General features: G+C 55.7%; 1 protein-coding gene across 7 annotated transcripts in view; it reads right to left on the reverse strand.

The window, feature by feature from the left end:
* Positions 1-4,885: 4,885 nt before the first annotated feature.
* VIPR1 (vasoactive intestinal peptide receptor 1) overlaps positions 4,886-21,970 on the reverse strand; it is a 33,594-nt gene continuing 16,509 nt past the window's right edge. For 3 of the 7 annotated variants that reach the window (XM_045437000.1, XM_045437005.1, XM_045437006.1), the window contains 10 exons: positions 15,579-15,685; positions 14,050-14,156; positions 13,486-13,618; positions 11,222-11,375; positions 10,636-10,696; positions 10,368-10,434; positions 9,900-9,991; positions 7,331-7,460; positions 7,046-7,087; positions 4,886-6,334 (listed from right to left, as the gene is read on the reverse strand). In XM_045437000.1, the coding sequence (XP_045292956.1) occupies positions 6,143-6,334; positions 7,046-7,087; positions 7,331-7,460; positions 9,900-9,991; positions 10,368-10,434; positions 10,636-10,696; positions 11,222-11,375; positions 13,486-13,618; positions 14,050-14,156; positions 15,579-15,685 (1,085 nt within the window). In that variant the 3' untranslated portion in view covers positions 4,886-6,142. Of the gene's footprint in view, positions 6,335-7,045; positions 7,088-7,330; positions 7,461-9,899; positions 9,992-10,367; positions 10,435-10,635; positions 10,697-11,221; positions 11,376-13,485; positions 13,619-14,049; positions 14,157-15,578; positions 15,686-17,018; positions 18,179-21,970 lie in introns of those variants that run through there. The other 4 variants (XM_045437004.1, XM_045437001.1, XM_045437002.1 and 1 more) reach the window with 4 other exon arrangements.

Raw genomic sequence — 21,970 nt, forward strand, 5'->3', positions numbered from 1 at the left:
CCCCGTCTGCCCCTTCCATATTCCTGTGTGTTGCAGGGGCTGGAATGCTGAGGACTACCTTTCCCAGCGCCCCCTTGCTGCTGGGGATCTGGATGCAACCTAGGCCCCACCAGAGGGAAGCACCACAGGAGAGAGCTGGAAGACAGAAGGGAGGCGGAGGCCATTCTTCCTGCAGTGTGGTGGCTGCTGGCTGGGATCTGGCAGACAGGAGTTTTCACAGCAGCAGGACACTGTTCCTTCCATTTTCTTGTCACAGCTTAATGGATGTGCAACTAGGATGTTGACAGTAATTTCCTGCAAGGTGGCAGCTGGGGTAGTATGACCTACCACAGGGCAGCAGTGTGCCCTCACTTCCATGCCTCCAGACCTTTCTACATTTAATTCCCTACATTCAATATCTTTCTGCACAAAGTACCTAGAGTCTTTTCTGTTTTGTGCACGTATTCTGGACTGATTGGACTTCCTCACCTCTACATTACACACCTCACACTACTATACCACCGGGCTCAGATGGAGGGATGCTGACAGGCCACAAATTTACCCAGAGAAACATCCAGAAAGAGAGCCAGCAGCCATCCCTCCCTCCTTCCTTATTAGATCAACTTTCCTTCTGGAAGTTGCAGCCAGGCCTTGGGTATGTGACCTGGTCCCGGCCCAGAAGCCTGAGGAAAGTGTGCAGAAGATGGGTTCTGGGATAGTTTATCTTTCTGATAAATGGAGACACACAGGAAATGTTCTCTCTGCCACTGGATGGAGTTCTGTGAGAACATGATGCCCGGGGTAGTGACAGCCATCTGCAATCACGAGGGGGTACGTCTGTGATGAAAGTCAACATACTAGGTTGAGCCACAGCAGTAACCCTGGAGCTGCCTACTTTTACTAGGCATTACCCAGGTGGGACCCTTTCCCTCTGAGCCACATAGAGGCCGGTGCAGAACGTTTCCCTTTCTTCCACATTGACATACTGGGACCTAGGGATACTGGGACTTGTACGAGCTGGGCTGGGACCAGGGTGAGGCAAGCAAGGCATTTGCCTCAGATGCAAATTTTAAGGAGATGGCAAAAAAACTCAGTAATCAGGATCAACAGTATTTTAATGCAATACTTCAAAAAAATCAAAGCTGATGTAAAAAATACACAATGAACAAAATATCAAGATTTTTGGAAAGAGACTAAAGAGTTAGTGTCTCCTGCTAGGTCTGCTCTGCCTGTTTCCCCACAGGGCACTCTTGATGAATCTCACCTATGACAATCCGTATAACAAAGCGGGGCTCTGGGATTTTAAGACCTGGGTTCATGGCCAGGCTCTGCCACTGACTTGCTGGTGATTCCAAGCAAGTCCCTTCCCTTCTCTGGACTCTGGTTACCCCCATCTGTCCTGCGTGGAGGCTAGGGCATTGCCAGGATGGTCTTCTGACCCATCTTCCTCATCCCCATGGCCTGCTGAGGTTACTGTCCCTCTCCTCGGGAGGCTGTGTCTCCTGGGCCATTGACTCCTGGCTATTAATATCTCCACCATCCCCGGCCTGATCAGGGTGTTTAATGACTGCCAGCTGTGGCTCTGGCCCCCTCCCTTGGGAGAGATAAGAGCAGTTCCTGTTCCCACATAGGGAGAGTTGGGAGGAGGCAGGGTCATTTCTCAGGAAAACAGGCCCTGGGCAAGTGGTGGGAACAGAGGGGCTGACTCTGACTCCTTCTCCTGCCTGGCCCAGCACTGCCAGATGGAGGTGCCTGCAGATACGGACTCCCTGTGCCCCCTGCCCCATGGGGGCTGCCCAGGCCTCCCCACTCCTGCCTGGGCCTTGTCGCTTTCCATCCTGATTTCAGTAGCCTTGGGGCTCTCCCCAGACATCCCACAGACATTACATTCAGCATGTCCCCAACCAGGTCATCTCCCCAAACCCCCTTCTCTTCTTCCTCCCTCACACCTGGATGATGGACTGGCAGCTTTTCTTCAGTTTGCCCCTGGGGCCCTTCTCAGGACCCAAGACCACCCTCATCCCCTTGGCCTCATTTAAGAAACCTCCACTGGATTCCTGCGGCTAAGGGCCCACCCCAGGCACCTGCTTACTTGGATTTGGGTGTCCCTGGCACCCATCATGCTCTCTTGGGACCTAGAGACCCCTGCTTAGTCTTTGGAGAAAACTTGAGGTCTCTTCACCTGGGAGGCTGCTCCCTATCCATTCAGCTGGCACACCGGCCACCCTCCTTGTTCAGCCTGTGCCCCAGAGTGACAGGTACTGTCCACATGGTGGCCTCTGCCATCAAAGTGATGGTGGCCCTCTGTACCAGGTTGGATGGGGCTCCTTGCTCCTCTTTCCAGGAGGTGCCCACCGGAGTTAACTGGACTTTGTCCTCAGGACCTGGGGTCAGGGCTCAGTCAAGGGCCAGGGCCTAATCTGTGCCCTAGAGGCCCAGCTCTACAGTTGGGACTGGGACAGGAATCACTGTGTGCCACAGAAGTCAGGGGACTGCGTCTAGGGACTGGGCTCTGGGTCTCCCTAATCTCCTAGGCTGTCCCTGGGGTCACCAGTCCTGTGGCCTCACTACATTTTCCCTCTTGTATTTCACTCTGAAATGGAGCTGAGGAGAGATGCCTGCCCTCTGTGTCGCCTGGCCTGCTGCGGAGGGGCCTGAACCCTGTGATGTTTGGGTCCCAAAGGCCAACCTTGGTGAAGTCCTTGAGGTACCCACCAGGTGGCACTAGAGATGAGCTGGCCTGGCCTGACAAGTGCCTTGCAAGGCAGGAGAGGGACTGGGGAGGTTGGGGGGAAGAAGGTGTGCAGGAGAAATTCTGCTCGTGGTTATTCCCATTCCATAGGCACCTGGGGATGTTTGCTCCTGGCTTCTGTCCACCCGAGACGGTATTTCAGCTTCTCTCTGTTCCTGAATGCCCAACACTGGACTTTTCACCTACTCTCAGGGCAGGACCTCACCAGGGTTCTTTTTGCTGCCTGTGTCTTGGGTCTCCCCACATTTGCTTCATATGCCACCCTCCTGGCTGATCAATCCGGTCTCCCCTGGGCTCTCTCCTTTACTCTGAAGCTATGACTCACTAACGGTGGGATTTCGGGCACTGTGGTGGATGGGCTGGGTCTAGCTTGGAGGGTGGTCCCTCCTGGCCTTCCCATAGCTCAGGCAGCCTGTGGGGTCACTGATTTGGGAGGCAAGGCCCTGCCCATTCCTCTGCAAATGCCCCACTTCTTGGATCTGTTGACTCCTCCCATTTCTGCTTTCCCTCCTCCCCTTACCCTCTTCCACCAGCCTGAGCTCATCCCTCAGTTCCAGAGAACTGTTCTTGTTCTCTCATAGCCTCCAACCTCTGTGCCTCCCTCGGTCCCCAGTCTGCTTGGGGATCTCCCTCCAGTTGCTGTCCTCCCCTAGCCCAGAGGACACACCAGGTGGCAGAGGGCTCTGGACAGCCCCTTCCTCATTAGCCACCTGTGCCTTAGCCAGGAGCTAAGCCTAGCAATCCATCGGGTGGGAAAACTGAGGCCCAGAGATACAGGGAACTGCTCAAGATCTACAAGAATATCGGAATTCGAATCAGGACTAAAAGAGTAGGGCTGGGTCTTCTGGACCTTACTGGTAGACAACATCTCTGGAACCGGTTTAGAGAAGCACTGAGCTGGGGAGGCAGGGAGGGAAATCAGACAGTGACATGGCCCAGCTGGGAGAGAGGAGCATGGCCCTCCCACCTGTTCCCTATCTCTTATCCCCATGCCTTGGCATAGTAGGGATGGGAGACTCTTGGGGAAGAATAGAACAAGTTCTGGGTGACCCAAATGCCCATGCCCAGCTCTCCACACCCCATTGGTGGTCACCACCATTGGCCTGGGCTGAGGAAGGGACGGTGAGTGCTGAGAATGCGCTCTCCAGCAGGCCAGAGAGCGGCTGAAACCAAAGGTAGGGATATTCCCTTCTCTGTCCTACAGCTGACCATGCACAGGGCAGGCGTGACATGTGACTCTAGACGGAGTTTGCCACTGTCAGACCTGCTGGGCCACTGGTCCAAGGGTATGTGCCTGGGGCTGCCCCTGCCCTGGGTTTACGGTGACTCTGATCCTGGCCTGACCACCCCTGACTCAGGCCTCCTCAGCATGCTGGTTCGGTTGGGGCTGTCATTGGGTGATGGGTTCTGGGATGGTACTGAGTAGGACAAGGCTTTGAAGGAGCCTTGTAAGCAGATCTGAGGCTTTGCCAGCCTATTCTAGCTTATTTTTACCAGCTTGGCATCCCTCTCCTGCTCCCAAACAAGACAACCCCTCTGCAGGTTTGCAGGAAGTAGAAGCCAAGGGGTCAGGCAATGGCTTTGGAGGGAGACCTCTCTTGCCAACTGAAATCATCTACTTTGCCCTATTGCCTGTGTCTAAACCATTCCACCAGTCGTATTGGCTCTGTCACTCATTTTGGTGACATTTCTGTCCTCTATCTCTTTTTACCTGAACCCTGGGCAGTGTAAACATGGTCAGCTTATACCCCATGCACCCCTGTCTGCAGGAATCACTGTGGCCTGCAACATGCTCCCACTTAACCATTTCTGGGACTGCGGCAGCTCGGTCAGCTGTCCTGTACTAATCCAAGAATAGAATTTCCTTCTCTTGGTTGGATTTAGAAGGTCAGGGGACACAACAAGAACCTAGTATAACTTCCCTACGCTCAGAAGACATGGGATACCATTCAATGAGACATGGGATGAAGGCCTTTAGAACTCCGTGCTTCTCCTAGAAGTGTAGGATTCCCATCCAAAGCCAGAAGGGTGGTGACAGCTGGCTTCAGTGATGCTTTCGACCTCCCCTCCTCTGAATGGGGGAAAATGGCCGTAAGTTGAAAGCTGGTCCCCATTTTAGGTCACGTGGGAACATCAACCACCAGGGAAGCCAAGCCGATTCAACCCAACATTTATTGTCACACAGCCTGTTTGCAGTCCTGAGGGGATCTTCTGGCTGGAGTGTGGGCAGGAAGCCACGTGGCCACAGGGTGCAGGGTAGGCACAGGATGTTATTGACCACCAGGCTCCTGTCCAGACAATATGTGGGCTAGAGGACTTCTCAGCCACACTCCAATGTGGCTCGGGTGGGAATGGGATTGCAGGGATGGTAGCAATAATATCAGTGGTGATACAAATAACTAAGAGGATGAAGCTTGTTACAATATATAAAAAGCAGCAGTTAAGAATTTGTGCTTTCATTTTCTCATCTGACGGATCTGAGATCGAACCCTACCTGTGTGACAAGGCGAGGCACCTCTCTGTGAGACTCAGTTTCCTGACCTGTGAAATAGGGACAGTAGTTCCCACCTCGCTGGGTTGATGGGAGGATTAAGGGGCGCACGAACGCACATCTCTCAGCCTGGTTCTGATAGTTGGCACATAGGTGGGCGGCCAAGGGAAGCTCCCACCGCCTGTAGGGATGGCAGGGCTGGTGGCAGTCTGGATCGTTCCAGCCATCCTGGGACCACTGCACTTCAGCAGGGACTATGGAGATACCTGTGCGCCCCAAACTAAACTCCCTATCAAAACCACACCCGTCTGAGGCAAACTCCTCCACCGGGAAGGGCTGGCAGCTCAGAGGACGATGCTGGGGGAGGCGACTGCATCTGGGAAGAGATGCCTTAATGGTAATGCTTAACCCAAAGGAACTTGACGCGATGGTGGAACTTCAGGCTCCGTCGAGGTGGTGGTGGCCGGTGATCTTCAGGGGCAAGATCTTTGTGTCCTCGGCGCACACCACGATCCCGCATTCATTGTCCGAGGACGGGCAGTTGCCTACCTTGGACGGCGCCCGAGAGCCACCAGCGCCGAGTCAGGGGAGAGAGTGTGTGGACTTCTTGCCCCTGCTTGGCGGACGAGGACTTTTCGGGGAGGAGTCTGATGGCTGAGCTCCACCCCACGTCTTCTCAGGTGGGAGCCCCCGGCGCACCTGCTTGCAGAGAAGCGGCTCCCGCATCTGTGCACCCTACTCTCAGACAAGCGCAAGGGCAGAGTTCTTGAGGGGCGTCCGGACAGTGGCCTGGGGACCGGGGCAGCCTCCGAGCCCAGGGCCGGGGCTGGCCTCGCCCGGGCAGGCCTCGGTCCCCGGTGCCGCCCGGGGTGGGTGGTGCGGACGGGAGGAGCCGCTGGGGGCCCCTGGGCGGCTGGCGGTCAGACCAGGGAGACTTCGGCCTGGAAGCTGGAGGAACGGCGCGCGCCCGGGCTGACGCGGGTCAGAATGGAGACCTGCGTGCTGCATGTGGCCCCGTTGCTGCCTCCTGACGGGTGCTGGTATTTAGGGTCCGAGCCCAAGAAGCCCTGCAGGTGCCAGCGCCGCCACTTCCGCCGCAACTCCGCCTGCACCTGGGGAAAGGGAGGTATTCAAGCCCGCCCCCAGCAAGCCTCCTCCACTGCTGATCGGGCTGCTCTGGATTTAGGGTGCTGAGCCAGCCAGTCAAATCCTCCTGGGGAGCCTAAGTTGAGAGACCCGGATGCTACCTAGGCTAGTGCACAGTGGGACCACTGGGCACCCGGGTCAAATCAAGGCCTTGGAGCCAGAGGCAGTAGGAGGCAGAGAGGATCAGAGAATGCAGTCGGGAGGGGGAGGGGTACTGCCTGGGGGTGGCTGAATCCCCATTCCCCTGATCGCTGCCCCCCAGCTCACTCGCGCTCATCTGGGTGGATGGATTTCTGTGCTTTGTACCCAGGCTCCACGGTAACTCAGCCTCCACTGCAGTCCACCCCCTTGCCCCTATCCCCACTTGCTGGACACAGCCACTTAACCAAACCGATGTGCACACAAATCCCAGGTGTGTGTGTGTGTGTGTGTGTGTGTGTGTCTTAAAATGCAGATTCTAAGTCAGCAGGTCTGGGGGGCAGAGGGCAGAAATCAGCCTTTTTAACCAGGTCCTAGGTATGTGCCATCACCTGTTTTCTAGTCTGAGAACCACACTTGAGTAGCAAGATTTAACCCATCCTTGCTCTGCACTTATCCCATTAGTGTTTCCGCACCTTGAAACCTGAGTTTCAACCTGAGTGCTATTGCCTGGCCCCCAAGGTCTGGGAGGGGCTTACCTCGCCATTGAGGAAGCAGTACAGGATGGCCACCACAAACCCCTGGGGAGGAAGGGAGTAGGAGAGGTGAGGTGGACAGACTCCAGGAGCCCCCCAGCCCCTGTACCACCCCTGGCCCTGGTCCTTACGTTCCCCTGATTGACCAAAGGGCAAAGCATACAGTAGGTGCTTAATCAGGACTCATTACAGTGGGGAAAAAATGGAATCCAGTGGCAAGGGGCCAAGGCCCTAGGCTGAATTCCCTTAAAGCCCAGAGAAGAATGCAGACTGGTGGATGGTTCATACCTGGAAAGACCCCATGACCAGCTCAAAGACCATTTTCACCTCAGCTGTAAAGTTGTTGGGAAAGAAGGCGAACATGATGTAGTGCACTCCAAACAGGGGGATCAGCAGAAGAGTAGACTTGGCCAGCCTCCTGGGGACAAGGGGGAGGGCAGACAGTGGGTATAGGAGGTAGGGATGATGACCAGGATGTGTGAGGACGGGCCGCTGGCTCCTGGAAATATTATGTGCACATGTGTTCCTGTTCCATATCTGCAGTGCCTCTACCCTCCACGTCCACCCCCTCTCCAGGTCTCCTAGCCTAAAAGGAAGCAGGAAGGAGAAGGAAGCTCTCTTTTCTCACCCTTCTGGAGGAGAGACCATAGAGGAGGTCAGTGCTGAACCCTGAGGATGAGACATAGTATTTCAGGGTCTGTGGCAGCCAAGGGAGAGATGTTCTCAGCTAACAGGAGATCCTGGTTCCCCCTCTCCTGGTCTCAGTTTCCCTAATCTTTACGGTGGGGGTAAATGTATGCTCAATATGATCAAATTACAGAAATGGGCCTCACTGGAAACTTAGAACTACTTTGGGTGTTATAAAGTGCAGTGCATCCACAAGAGACTAATTCTCTACTAGGGATGAGGACATTTGGGAAGGAAGATTTTGTAATTGAGGTGCTGACCACATATGCCCAAGGCCACTTGGGAGGATGCTGGGCACTCCGGTTTATGCCTGGTTTAGTCCATCTTTGGCTTCTCTGCCTGTCCACTTCTCTAGAAGTTGCCACCTTTTCTGAGATTGCATCCCTCCCTCCCTGGCTCCCCACACCCATACACACACTCTCAGCAGGCTCTGAAGGACCAGCTCCTCCTTCTCCAGCCTTGTGTGCTTGACAGGGTCGATATTCATTCTAAATGACTCATCCCTCTCCTGTGCAGCAGGGCTCATCCTGGTTCAGGCCTCCCAACCACCTGACCTCAGCCGGTCCAGACAGTGTGAACTCGCGGTTCCCTGGCTGGGAGAGGTCTGAGCGGCTGGGGGTGTCCGCGGTGATCCCTTCTGCCTCGGAAGTCAGTCCAGGGAAACCTAGTCCTGGGCCCGAGGTCCCCCAGCCTTGCCCCTCCTGCTCCTTCCTAGACCTGGGTCCCAGCCATGCCAAGATCCTGAGCACTGCCCACCCCTTTTTGGCCACAAATCTCTCCCGCATGCCCAAGGCTGACAGATGGAGGCTTTCTTTAAATTGAAGGCTTATGGGGAGGTGGAGAGTGGGAGCCGACAGCCCCTCAGTGGGGAGCCCCATCTCCTATTCCCCCCACCCCTCTGCCTGCCGACAGCTGCTCAGTTTCTATCTCACCCACGTGGACCTGGTGATGACCGGCTTCCTTTGTCTCAGATTCAAGCCCGTTGGAGCAGTTGTGCATTGGGGCAAACCGGGCCCCACAGGCAAAGCAGAGGATAAGGATGCCCGGGCCTGATGTACTGCCCCTTGGCAGGCTACAGGCCCTGTTCTCAGACTGGAGGGGAAGTTCCTCCTACGCACCCAGCGGGGGAGAATGCCGTCACACCAGGAACGTGAGTCTTAGTCTCATCAGAGAGAATCACAGGATTCCAGAATAGAATCCTAAATCCAGCAGCTCGTGACATTCTAGCTAAGAATCTTAGAACCACAGCACAAGACTCTCCAAAGAGAAGCCAGGCCAAGAACGGTCCAGAATCCCAGGACTGGGCGGCCCTTATGGGATGCTCCAGGGTTGTCCTGTCTCTGCAGCACTGATGATCAGTCTCTTGTTCCCATCGGTAGGCATGCAGACCCCTACTCACCTCCTCACAGCCACCCTGTCCGTGTTTCTTTAGTTCTGGCTTCAAGCCCTGTTCTCATGAAAACCTTCCTGTTTCTCCAGTCTTGCCAAGAGCAGAAGACAGCCCTCGCACCTTTCTTTCCAAGCAAGGAGCACGACCACTGTCCCAGGGACACTGTGCCCTCCCCCCTGCCAGGGCCATGTGCTCCCAAATCCTTGAAGAGGAGGGAGTGAGTGTCAGTTTCCTTACCTGTAAAATGTGGACAGTTTATAGGGGACTGTGTGGATGACATGAGATGATATGTGGAAACCCCTTAGCACACCTGGCATGGAAACTGCTGTTAACTATTCCTGGGGACTACTTCATCCTATGTGGCTATCTCGTTGTTCAGCTGGGGGCTCCCCCAGGGCATCCATCTACTGTGTACTTACTGTGTCCCTTTTCTGTGCCAGGCCCTTGCCAGGGACTGGGCACCTGGTGTGAATAGGGCACAAGTGATCTGTTGTGTTCTCAAGCTCCCTGGCTTGGCAGTGGATACATACCTGGGGCAGATCGCTTGCTAGGTAAGTGACTGCAGGGGAAGCGGGCACGGGGTTTATGGGCCTGGCAAGGGTAGTGATGGAGCGGGGGACACTTGTGGGCTGAGCCAGGTCATGGGGGGTGGAGGTGGGCAAGAGCAAGGTGGCTTTTTGGTGACTCTGGGGTCACCTGACTTCCTGGAAAACTTCAAAGACATGTGGGCAGATTTGGGGACGGGGGACGGGGACACCAGGGAAGCCAGAGCATACTCACGAGTATGGGCTGCTGTGACTCTTTCCAACATCTGGGGACTGAAGTTTCTGAACCAGGATCCGGATAATGCAAATAAACAGGATAAAGTTCACCTGGTGGATGCGGCCAAGGTTAGTGGTCAGAGAGGGGAGGCTGAGGGGTCCAGCTCCCCGGACTGATGTCCTGGTTTCTTCCCCAGGACCCTGCTGTCTATCCGTCTTCTCTCTTCCCTAGCTTTCCCCACTTCGGGGGGGGGTCATCTGGGAATTCTACTTCACATCTTCAAGGACTGGCCCTCCCCATCTGTGTTCTTTACCCTAGAGGAGAAACTGATGGGGAAAAGGATGGGGACGACCCTGCCTAGAGTCACTGGGAAGCCTGTGTTTCCGTTCTGATCCGGACACGAATTTCCTGTGTGACCTGAAGTCAGTGGACTACCCAGTCTAGGCCTCAGTTTCCCCATCTCTACGTGGTGGGAGGAGGCCTTACCAAGATGGAGGTGAGGATGGGGGCCTTTATGATCCACCAAAATGAGGAGTTGATGGTGTTCCAGCATCTGGATAGGGCATGGTGGGGGAGAATGAGAACGGTTGTCCTCAGCCAGGGTCAGAGGCCCTCCCAGGTGCTCCGGCTCTGCCCCCGAGCCCTTTAGAGACCATAGGCCCAGAGTCTGTGCCTCCCAGCTTCCCTTCATCCCACCTAGGGGATCTGCCCCAGATGATGGCAGCCTGGGGGAGGGGGCGGGGTGGCAGCTCACCCAGTATCCTCAAAATAGAGCCTGATGATTGTCCACACAATGGTGAATATGCTGGGCACCCCTGTCAGGGCCAAAGAAAAGAAAAAGAGAAAAGGGCACAAGAGAGAGATTTAGGAGAGAGAAAGAGAGAGAAAGGGAGGGAGAGAAGAGTGGGTTTCCGGGGCTGCCACCTGCGGTTGCACAGGCCGTTCACTGTGCAAACATGCTTGCTCTACTGAGGGGGTGGAGCGCTATGCCCGAGGGACTGTGTCCCCCTAAAGGGAGGGTCTTTTTCTCAATTTGACAGGGGCGCTTTACAGACTAGCAGTGGCCCTGCGTTTCAAGGGCTGAAGGGGAAATGGATGCTCACAGAAACTGTCTGTCCGACAGATCAGCTCTGGTTTCAGCTGCAGCCTTAGGGCACCTACCCCGGGGTCAGACACTGGGGGGGGGGACTTTTGTCAACTCTTGGCCTAGAGCCTGGAAGGCAGGACCGGCGGCCCAGGAAGACCTACGAGTGCAGGCAGGGTTGGCACCCACCCCCTAGTGAGCTCCCCAGGCCTTGCCCCTTCCGTCCCCAGCCTGGCAGCCCTCCCTGGTACCATACCCCAGCCGATGAGTATGTACCCCCAGAAGTACTTCCGCTCAGAGAAGAAGGAGACAGCCAGCAGGGTGTGCAGGTAGAGGCCCTCCACCAGCAGCCAGAAGAAGTTGGCCATGACACAGTACTGGAATAAGACCATGGCTGCCTTACAGCTCACCTGCAGGGGGAGGAACAGAGAAGGGGCTCACTGGGGTCCCCTGCCTGCCCACATCTCCGTTTGGGGCAACAAACACAGGTGCAGCACGGCCAGCTTAATCTCTTTGTTGTTCTTGCATTGTCCCTTTCGAAATGTACCCGGTGGTTTTCCCATTATCCCTGATTTTAGATCATCTGCTATTTGGGGATAAGTTTGCAGATTTAATGATCCATCCATCAATTTATCATCTATTCATTTTCCTTCTATATGTCTATCTACCCACCTACCCATCCAACCATCCATCTGCCCACCTATCCGTTTATTTACCCACTAGGTGTTCTACCAGCTCACCCATCTGTCTGTCTACCGCGCATGCATCCACTGATCATTTATTCATCTTCCCGTCTATCAGCCCACCCACGCACTCACCTACCTGTCTCTCCATTCTTCTACCTATCCACCTACTAGCCATCCTCTACCAACCCACACACCTAACCAGCTATCCATCCATTCGTCCAACCTCCTATCTACTCATCCACCCCTCTACCTGTCATCTACCCAATTTTTCTTACTTTACCCATCTATCCTTCCACCTGTACAGCCATCCGTGCATCTATTTACTCAGCATCCATCTACCTGCCCATTCACTTAACCCCACCCCCACCTACTCATTCACCTTATTTCAATTAGGATAGAAGGTAGCTAGAAGAGGTAGGAGGAGAATTCTTGCTTGGGTTTGCAAGGGTTCCCTGAATATGTGGGGCTGTAGGCTATGGGCTGCGGGGTGGGGCCCTGATGGAAGTGTTGAGGAGAAGAGGCAAGAGGAGGCAGAAGTAGGGCAACTTGGGGCTCTGGGTGGCCCGCCTGGCACAACTGGAGGACCTTCTCTGTCCTCCGTTCTCTCCCAGAAAGTCTTCCATTTCAGATCAAGCCCCAATACCTGTGAGCCAGAACTTAAAGCCCTCCCCCCTCCGGGAAGCTCTCTAGATTCCACTCCTTCCTTTCTGTGCCCTTGGCTTTGAGACATCCTCGGTAGTCTGCTCCCCTCTTCCTGTGGCTGCAAGCTCCTTCAGGTCCCACTTCGGTCCTTCCAGCTATAGGCGGGCCTGTGTCCCCCATTCTCCCCCACTTGCCTTGCAACTAGAATAGCTCATCTCCTTAATAGGACAGTTATCTGTGCTTCTTGCCTTAGAAAAGCTCCGGAGAGCTGCTAATGAATCAGAAAGCCAGTCTCCACAATTATCCTTAACAAGTGTGCTGGAGGCTTCCTGGCTTCTCCGGGTCCATGGCTCATGGGCCCCAGCTCCTGGGTGGGATCCTCTGAGGGGCTCTGGGATTGTCCAGGGTGGCCACCCTGCGTTTCCCTTCCTTCTTGTCTACATGCCTAAGACTCCACCATCATAGGTCCATTCTCTGAGGAGAAGCTATTGCTGACGCCCAAAATAATGCACTGCCCCTGGGGCAGGTCCTCATGAAGCAGAGTCACTGGCCACAGGAATGGGTAGGAGCCAGGGCTGGTCTTGGGCTCTCTGTCTTAGCTCCGGGGCACTCAGGGAGGGGGGCCTGAGCTCACAGTCATTTGGAGATGGACCCCTTAGTGACGGGCAATTAATTCCTTAGACACTGTCTTAACTTCCCTTCCTGAGGAAGGCCCAGAACGGACTGATGGCAGGGGGAGAAGGGAAGAGAAGGGCTGTGTGTGTATCTGGACCAAACCCAGGTGGTGGTAGGGGTGGGGGAGTAGGATGGAAGCTTGGAAGTCCTTGCAAGATGGGGAAACTGAGGCAGGGAGTTCCCGAAGATCACTCTGGAAGTTAGCAACAGAGGAGGGACGGGGGACTGTGGACTCTGGCTACGAAGTGTCGCATTTCCCACCAAGGAGAGGCCTCTGTCACAGGCAGGGGCAGGTCTGTGAGCTCCCAGGTGGCTGAGCACCACTTCCTGTGGCTGGGAGGGGGGTGGGATCTAAGGAGCTGCAGACGGGGTTGGGTAGGGGTTTGGCCATTCTTGGGGAGGGAGAGGAGGAAGGAGAAGAGAGGAAGGGGGGAGAAGCAGCAGGTGGAGAGGGACTGAGATTGGAGAAGGTAAAGGTGAAGAGGGAGAGGGAGGTGGGCCTGGGTGGGGTCCTCACCGAGCCCTTGGTGCAATAGTCCACGTCCTCGCTGTTGAACAGGATCAAGTCTTTGGTGAAGACAGCGGTGGCCCTCAGGATGAAGGATATGAAGAGGTGCATGTGGATGTAGTTCCGCGTGCAGTGGAGCTTCCTGTGCAAGGCGGGCAGAGCTGGGAGGCTGAGGGGGCCTCGGACCCCCCCTCCAGCCACACTGTCCAGCACTCGGAGCAAGGGCAGGGCGGGGGAGCACAGGGCTTCCAAGGGCAGGCCCCGCCCCCGGGCACAACCCTGGTGCAGCCTGGCCTCCGAGTGCCTCAGCCTCCAGAGCCTGCCCCGCCCTCTGGTGCCTGATCTCCAGGTGCAGGGCCATCCCATGGGGACTAGGCCGAGACAGGTGGAGCACTTGGAGCAGCCTGCTCTCTCCAGGGGAGGCTGGCGTGGTAGGGGGACAGGGCAGGGACTCTATGCTGCCTGGGGGTGACAGGGAAGGGGGCCGGAGCATGACTGGGCCAGGCTGGGCTCGAGCACAGGAGCGACCTGGCTAGGTCTGCTCTGAGGCTTGTTGCTGCGGCTGGACCTCACCTGAACAGGCTCAAGATGGCTGTAGCGACCAGAAGGGCAGCGAGGGACAGGCTGTGGCCGATGGTGTAGATGGTCTTCACAGAACTGTAGAACATTGACTGCTGCTGCTAGAGGGAAGAGGGTGGCGGGGTTGGGGGTCTCAGGTGCGGGTGGGGTGGGCTCACCTAGGGGGTGTTGGCAGGGGTGCGTGCCTTACGCACCCTGCCTCCCATCCCTGCCTTGGCAGATGAAGACACTCCAGGGTCCCAAGAGCAGCTGAGCCGCCCCCTCCAGTCCCCGGACCCCTGACACCCCTCCCCTGGGTTTCCACAGACGGGACAGGACTGCTTCCCAGGGCGGGGCGGGGGTTGACTTGAACCTCCTCTCTCTGCTCTTTCACGAGGGAAATGTCAGTGACGGAAAGAGCAAAGACCTCACGCGTTCCACGTGCCTGTTTGTTCATTCTGCAGTCATGTGTTCAGCACCCCTTCCGTGCCAGCTTTGGGCACGGCCCCCCGGCGGCCCAACACTGTGCCCTTCAGACTCCACATGAGGACCTCCCGCCATGCAGCGAGAGAGCCACACAGGGAATTAGAATACTAAAGATGACACTGGGACAATTTCCCTTCTGGGGCTCTCAGAGGCAGGGGTCAGCAGGAGGAGGGCAATCTAGCCTTTCTGCAGGGGGACAGGACTAATCTGGAATCCCAAGGCTTCTGGCTGGCCCCTCCAGGAACCCTCCCTAGGGACACGTATGCAGATCCTTGGCCACTGGGTGAGTCCCTTGTTTCTCTCCACGTCCCACACCCTGCTGGAGAACAGGCAAGTGGTTAAGTGGGATTTGGGGGATTTAGATCCTGCCTGGGGACCCGGTGGGCTTTGAAGACCTCTGAAGAAGTTGCCCTTGTGGGAGGAGCAAAAGCTCTGAGAAGGGTGTCTGGGGGTGGGACAAACGTCACAGCAGACGGACACACACACATACCCACGACCCCACACCAAAGCAGCGAGGGGGCTCCTAGCTGAGGACTCCAGTTATACCCTCGCTTCCCATCAGTATCCCCACGTGGCTCCGGGGCCCACATCTGCACAGCAACCATTCATGCTTCAGCTGCTCCAGGGCATATGCCTGTCCTGGGACTGAGGACCATGGTCTTGTCCCTGTCCCTGTCCCTGACTGGCTGCTGAGGATCTGCCCCTCAGTTTCCCCTCTGCATGAGACAGGAAGATGATATCTGCCCTCCCTGCCCCTCTACGGCTGGAGCAAGGCTTCCATGAGTCAGCGGGGTGGCCCAGCCGGAGGGCCGAGTGCTGTTTCAGCTTTTGCCGCTGTGTGTCATCCTCATGAAAGTCCCCTTCCTGTTCCCTGTCAGGGACAGAGAGGGGGATGAGCCCCTGGAAATGCAGGCCTGGCAAGGGAGGAGGCTGGGGAAGGCAGACCCCACGAGTCCTGGCTTCGGCATAGACAGCAACCTCACTCCTTGCTGGGAGAGGGTGGAAGGAGCCTTGCAGGCCAAGGCACTGTGGGAGGGCAGGGGTGGACTGAGGCCCACCTCTTCCAAATCTGATGCCTTGTCATTCAAGCCACAGGCAATGGGGTAGGGGCCAGGTTCCAGGTGCGTCCAGCCCTCGTTGGTGCAGCTGCGGCTCACGTTGCGGCCTGGGTGGAGGGGAGAGGGGGAGAGGAGAGAGGTTGAGGCTGGGAGCAGCGTGGGTCCGTGGAGTAGGTATGGGGCTGGGCTGTTTCTGAGCTCAGCCTTTCCCCGGCACCCCCAGTTGTATCAGGCTCCAGCGGCCCTGACCCAGACTCCCAGGGAGCTGCCGGGGCACTTGGGGCAGGGAAAAGCTCTTCCAGGGCTTGGCAACACGAGTAACAGTCAGAGCAGACATTCCTGGGCTCAGCTTTGCCCCTTGTCGTGTCTGAAACTGACCCCGGGTGCAAGATAAATAAAGCGATTTTTGTCACGGCCTGAATTCTTGGTATAGAATGACCCATGACCCTTGTCATGAGCTAAATGTTCACTCTTGTCACAGGGCCACAGGAGCCGGTGTGGCAGATGGTTTCTTTGTCCTGTGGCTGGGCCGCGGGACTCCTCCTGGGTCAGCTCGCCTGGGCCGATGGGCCTGATTTCCTCCCACACCTGGTGTGGCTCAGATGTGCTGCTGGAGAGGGACCAAAGGTGAGGCAGGAAGTGGGGGTGGAGGGCACCTGGTTAAGGGTGCAGGTCTGAAATGCTCATGAATGGAGAAGCAGGGAGTCCTGGCACGGAACCTGCCCGGGCAAAGGCATGTGTGTGCAGGGAATCGAGCAGCACAGTGCTACAGGAGCTTACGGCTGAACTTCACTGAGTTCTCCACTGTCCTTGGAGGCCCAAAGCTGTAGCGAAGGGACAGGGCTGATGAGAGTGCCTGTGACCTGAGGGCTACCTTGAGGCTGCCCACTCTCTAGCCCTGGAGAGGAGTTGAATAGAAAATGGGTGAGCCAGGGGCGCCAGGAATGTCTCAGTCGGTTAAGCGTCCAACTGCTGATTTTGGCTCAGGTCATGATTCCAGGGTTGTGAGTTTGAGCCCCACATCCGGCTCTGTGCTGACAGTGTGAAGTCTGTTTGGGTTTCTCTCCCTGTCCTGCTTGCTCTCTAGCTCTCTCTCAAAATAAATAAATAAACCGAAAAAAGAAAAAAGAAAAAAGAAGGAAAATGGGTGAGCCAGAGAAGATCCCCCTCCCTCTATCCCAGGACTCATTAAAGGGGCACTGGTGTCCGGGGTGAAAGCTGGCTTATTGGGGAGGGGAAGGGGGAAAGAGGAGGAGAAGGAGGAGGAGGAAAGAGGGAGAGAGGAGGGTGGGGGTGGCAGGAGGAGAGAAGAGGCAGAAGCTGGAGGTAAAGGGATGGAGGAAGAGGGAGGAGGAGGGAGGGCACAGTAGGGAAGGAGGTGAGGTGAAGCTGAGAAAGAAGATGGGTCCTAACGTCCTTGCCCTACAGCTCCTTCCTCACCAGCACCACAGCCACTGTCCCCATCATCACTGGTATCATCACTGTCACCATCATTAGTACCGCCACCAGCACCACCACGATCGTCACCATCACGGTCACCACCATGGTCCCCATCACCACCACCAGCAGCATCGGCGGCAGCAGCAGCAGCAGCAGCAGCTCCATCACAAAGACAAGTTCGAGAACTCTTCATTCATCAGTACTGTACAGAGCAGTGTAGGCTCAGTGTCTCAGTCCCCTCCACCCTCCAGTGAGGAAGGGAAGCCCAGTTCACACTTGAGAAGTGAGGCTCCAAGTGGTTGGTCACTCGCCCAAGGCCACACGGAGAGAAGAGGGTAGCGCAGGTGTGACCCCCAGAGTCTTCTCAGCTGCCCCCTTGCCCCCGTCTGCACTGAAGGGACCTGGGGACTTGTGTCAGGTGTCCAGGTGCAGAGCTGTTGGAGACGTCGAGCTGTCCAGAGAGCTCGGTGGGGGGCGGGGGGGGGTCCACCGGGCATGTACATCCACTATTTCTAAACTTGGCTGTGTGCTTGGAATATACCAGGTGATTCCCTGTCCGCTATTTCTGTTAATCCTCCTGGCTGCCATTTGAAAGAGGTTCTTGGCACCCTACTTTGTGGCTGAGGAATTGAGGGACAGCTGGGGGGCTGGGGACAGTCAGGGAGGACTAGCTGGGCCTGGGTCTCTTGCCACTGCGCGGTCCTGGAGGAAGCAGGAGGGACTTTGCTGAGGAAGAGGCACTGGGCTGGGCCGGTTCCTGATTCGGCAGCCCTTTCCCGCGCAGGCCTCCCGAGCACACTGCTGCAGGAGGCTCCCAGCACGAGAGAGAGGTCCTCCTGCTGGCGCTGCTCAGCTCCTTAGCTTTCCCCCTTGTGGCCCAGGCAGGCTTCGACCAGACTGTCAGTAAACCGCCGGCCTGCTTCAGCCCCAGATCTAGGGAGCTCACCGTGGGCCCCTCCCAGGATCCGATTCTTGTGTGGACTTCCCCCACCAGCCTGGGGCAAGTAGAAAAAGGGGACAAGGTCAGATCAGCCAGCCTTGAGGTTGGGACACTAATGCCTCAAGTTTTGAGCTCCACTCTCACCAGAAGGACCAGGGCCCTATGGGCCAGGCCCATGACATAGCAGGCACCTGGTACCATGAATCAGGTGCCCCATCTGTATCTACACAGCAGCTTCTCATGCCTTCTGTGGGGGGGGGGGGGGGGGGGAAGGGGGCAACAAACTGTACTGTGTTAAAGCTAGTGATTAGGAGCTATTGTTAGTTCCACTCAAAGAGGGGGGTGCCAAGGCTGAGACAGGTGAGGTGGCCTGCCCATGGTCACACAGCAAGGAAGCAGCAGGCTTGGGATACAGACCTGGGTTAGCCTGACTGCACCTTTCTGAACTTCCAGAGCGGCTGAAGGGCCACCCTGTCCCCTGGAACCCTGGCCGCCCTGGGTATTGGGGGGAAGGCAGGGGGTAGGGGGACATCTTCAAGGTTGGGTGGCCTCTTTGAAGAGCCCTGGGACTGGGGCCCAGGTCTCAAAGGGAACTCTTCCTGAGGAGATCTCAAAGGTGGCCACCATGGGACCCCAAGACGCAGCCCAGGCCGGCCCTGGGAACCAGCAGAACTTGCATGTGTAGAGGGTGATATGCAGGAAGGAGTCTCTTCCTGCTCCCTATGTCATGAAAAGAAGTCACAGCCACCCCTCCACTCTTCCCTGGGCCCTCCATGTGAAAAGCACGGCTCAGTGACTAGAGGTAGAAATTGGGCATTCGTTTCCTTCCCACTGCCCTCTTTCCACCCCCCCCCCCACCTCACCTCAGCCACGAGTCCTGCCCCAGCCTCCCTTCCTCACCACCACCACCACCTTATCTCCCCGGAATTAGGTAGGAGCCTCCTGATGGCTCTCCCTGCTTTCCTGTCCCCGCTAACCCACTCCCACCCCGAGAGAGTTGGAGAGATTGTTCTAAATCCTCTATGTGACCGTGGTGCTCTCCTGCTAAAATCCTCAGTGGTATCCTGTCCCAGTCAACCGGGGCAAACGTCTTAGGTTGGCATCACAACTCTCTTATCTATGGCTTCACAGTGCAGGTGGTGAGGCGGGGAGAGGAGGTGTCCCTTAGACCCCAGAGACACAGTTGGCAGCCTGTGTTGAATTTTCTCAACCAAATTAGCGATCTTAGTTTTCACTCTTAAAAAATGTCTTTTCAAATATTTAAAGGTAAAAACACCACAGATGAAAGACATACAGACCACGAATGAAAGGATCAGGTCCCCACAAACATTTTGGTCCCTGGATGAGCAATCCCTTGCCTGGCTGGCACTCCTCCCCTGGGATGTTTACCCAGCCCGGGAGATGACTTCTTTCTAACTCTACAGTCTTTATTCTCTTCAGGTGTCTTCAGCCTTCCCTGTAGAACCAGGTCCCTTCCAACCCTTCCAGGGAGGACACTCCTTCCTCAGTCCTGCCACCCAAAGGGACTAGAGTTAGGGACTAGTCTAGGGACTAGAGTTATTCCTGCTTCACATTTGCCTTTCTCTCAAACTTCCCTCTTTGGAGTTTAAGGTCACTGGCTTACACCTTCTTCCCAGGAAAACACACCTCTTTCCCTTACATTTTCAGCCTCTAACTTAGTCTCCTGTTTCTCTCCATCATTTTCAGAGGCTAAGGCACCAAGTACAGCTGTGCAGGTTGTTCACTGCACAGGGGCATCTGGCTGATAAATGGGGGGGGCTGCAATCTATTTCATATTCAACTTGTCATTAGGTGGGTTCTGGTGACAGGCTGACTCTGCCTGAGGAAGGGCTACCTTTTTCTCATCTGCACAAAGGCACCATGTGGGCCCCATGGAGGCTGGCAGCCTCAGGGTTAGCCAGATGGTGGGCTGCAGTCCAGATTCTTATGTGAAGTTGCTGCCTTGATAATTCCAGCAGGGACAGAAGGAAATGCCGTCAGGAGGAATGCAATTAGCAGAGTGTCAGGGAGGAACACAAGTAGCAGGCACTTCCAGGGAATCTGAGAGAAGGCTGGTTGCAGGCTCTGCTGATTGGACACCTGAGAGCTGCCAGAGGAGCTCCTCGCCTACCTACCCAGGTGCCGGGTTCCGCTGGAGAGCTGGGCTAGGTGGGGGCTGGCCTGGAATACGGCACATCTGTGACTGCTCCCAGACTCCCCAGGGAGGGCACTGACATCTCTCGTTCACTGACTGCCGAGGTCACAACACGGAGCCCTGGGGGGAAAAACCAGCCTGCCCCAAAGAGTCCCTTTGGCCCACCTCCTGTCCCCATTTTACAAACAGGGAAACAGGTCCAGAGAGGGAAAGGCCACCTGAAGTAAGAGATGCCCAAGAGTCTTTCTGCTCAGCCTCTGAATTCTTTAAAAGATTTTTTTTTAATGTTTATTTAAGAGAGAGAGAGAGAGAGAGGAGACAGAGCATGAGCAGGGGAGAGGCAGAGAGAGAGGGGGAGAGAGAATCCCAAGCAGGCTCCCGCTGTCAGCACAGAGCCTAACGTAGGGCTCGATCTCACAAACTGTGAGATCGTGACCTGAGCTGAAATCAAGAGCTGGAGGCTTAACCAACTGAGCCGCCCAGGCGCCCCCTCTGAATTCTACTCTGGGTCCTGCTCTTCATTAATGCTTCCCCCTCCAGACCTGCTCCTCCCTCGGGTCCTCCCCCTCTGGACTTGCTCCTCCAAAGGATCCTCCCCACTCCAGACCTGCTCCTCCCTTAGTCTTCTTTTTTTTTTCTCCCTTAGTCCTTGGTGAGTGTCTCAGCTCATCAAACTTAAACCCCAGAGGGGCATGCTGGATCTCTCCCCCCCCACCATGAGCCTGGCACACCCTTCGTGGGCCAGTTTCCCACTTCTCTCCTCTGCCACCCACACTCTAAGTCCGAACGATGACCACTTTTCAGCTGCCCTGTGAATGGGTCTTCCCATTTACCAGAATCCCTCCTTCTCATGAAAAATCTGAATTACTGGTTAAAAACCTCAACCTAAATTGGACTATGTCAGTTACTGGCTTCAGGCCTCCAGTGGCTTCTCAGTGAACTTAGGAAAAAATCCCAAGTCCTCAGTCAGTGCTCAGGGCCAGCACGGTCTGGCCTCTGCCACCTGTCTCTTTCCTCTCCTCCCTCCCCTGAGCTCTCTCTGCTCCAGCCGCCCTGGCCTCCACTGCATTGCCTTAGTGCCCATCCCACAGGCTGCTGATTCTCCCTCTCAATGATCCCCCAGCCCAGGATCTTTCCGGCCTCCGGGTCCTCAGACAGAAGCTGCAGTAGCACCCCCTCGGCGAGCCTGTCCATCCGTGAACACCTGCCTTAATGTTGTGCCTTACCCCCTTCTCCCTCCTGGCACTTCTTACCACTTATGACACGTGTTTGTTTTCGTGCTAAATGTCTCTTCAACTAGAACGTTAGGTCCCTGTGGGCAGATAGCATGGCTGTTTTCGTGCTGTGTTTGTCTAGCCCATGCTTGTCATGCTAGTAGATGTTTAATAAATATTCACTGAATGAAAGAATGGCTGAATATATGCAGGAAAGGTTCTTTGGTTAATCAGTAACAAGAAAGCCCAGTTCCTAAAGAGGCCCCTCTTCTTTTCTGCCTTCTGTGGGAACATTCATTTAAAAATATGATAAGGTGTGGGGCACCTGGGTGGCTCATTCGGTTAAGTGTCAGACTCTTGATTTCAGCTCAGGTCATGGTCTCACAGTTGTGGGATCGAGCTCTGTGTCAGGCCCTGTGCTGACAGCACAGAGCCTGCTTGGGATTGTCTCTTCCTTTCTCTGCCCCTCCCCTGCTCACGTTCGCTGTCTCTCAAAATAAAAACAAACAAACAAACAAACATGACAAGGTGTGTAAGCAAAGCCCAAAAGGTCATCGGCTCCAGGCAGTGAAAGACTGAATCATGACCAGCCCAAGACAACGGGGAACATGGGAGCCATAATTAGTCTTGTATCTGTCAGTCA

This window comes from Leopardus geoffroyi, chromosome C2 (assembly GCF_018350155.1).
Source record: "Leopardus geoffroyi isolate Oge1 chromosome C2, O.geoffroyi_Oge1_pat1.0, whole genome shotgun sequence".
NCBI lineage: Eukaryota > Metazoa > Chordata > Mammalia > Carnivora > Felidae > Leopardus > Leopardus geoffroyi.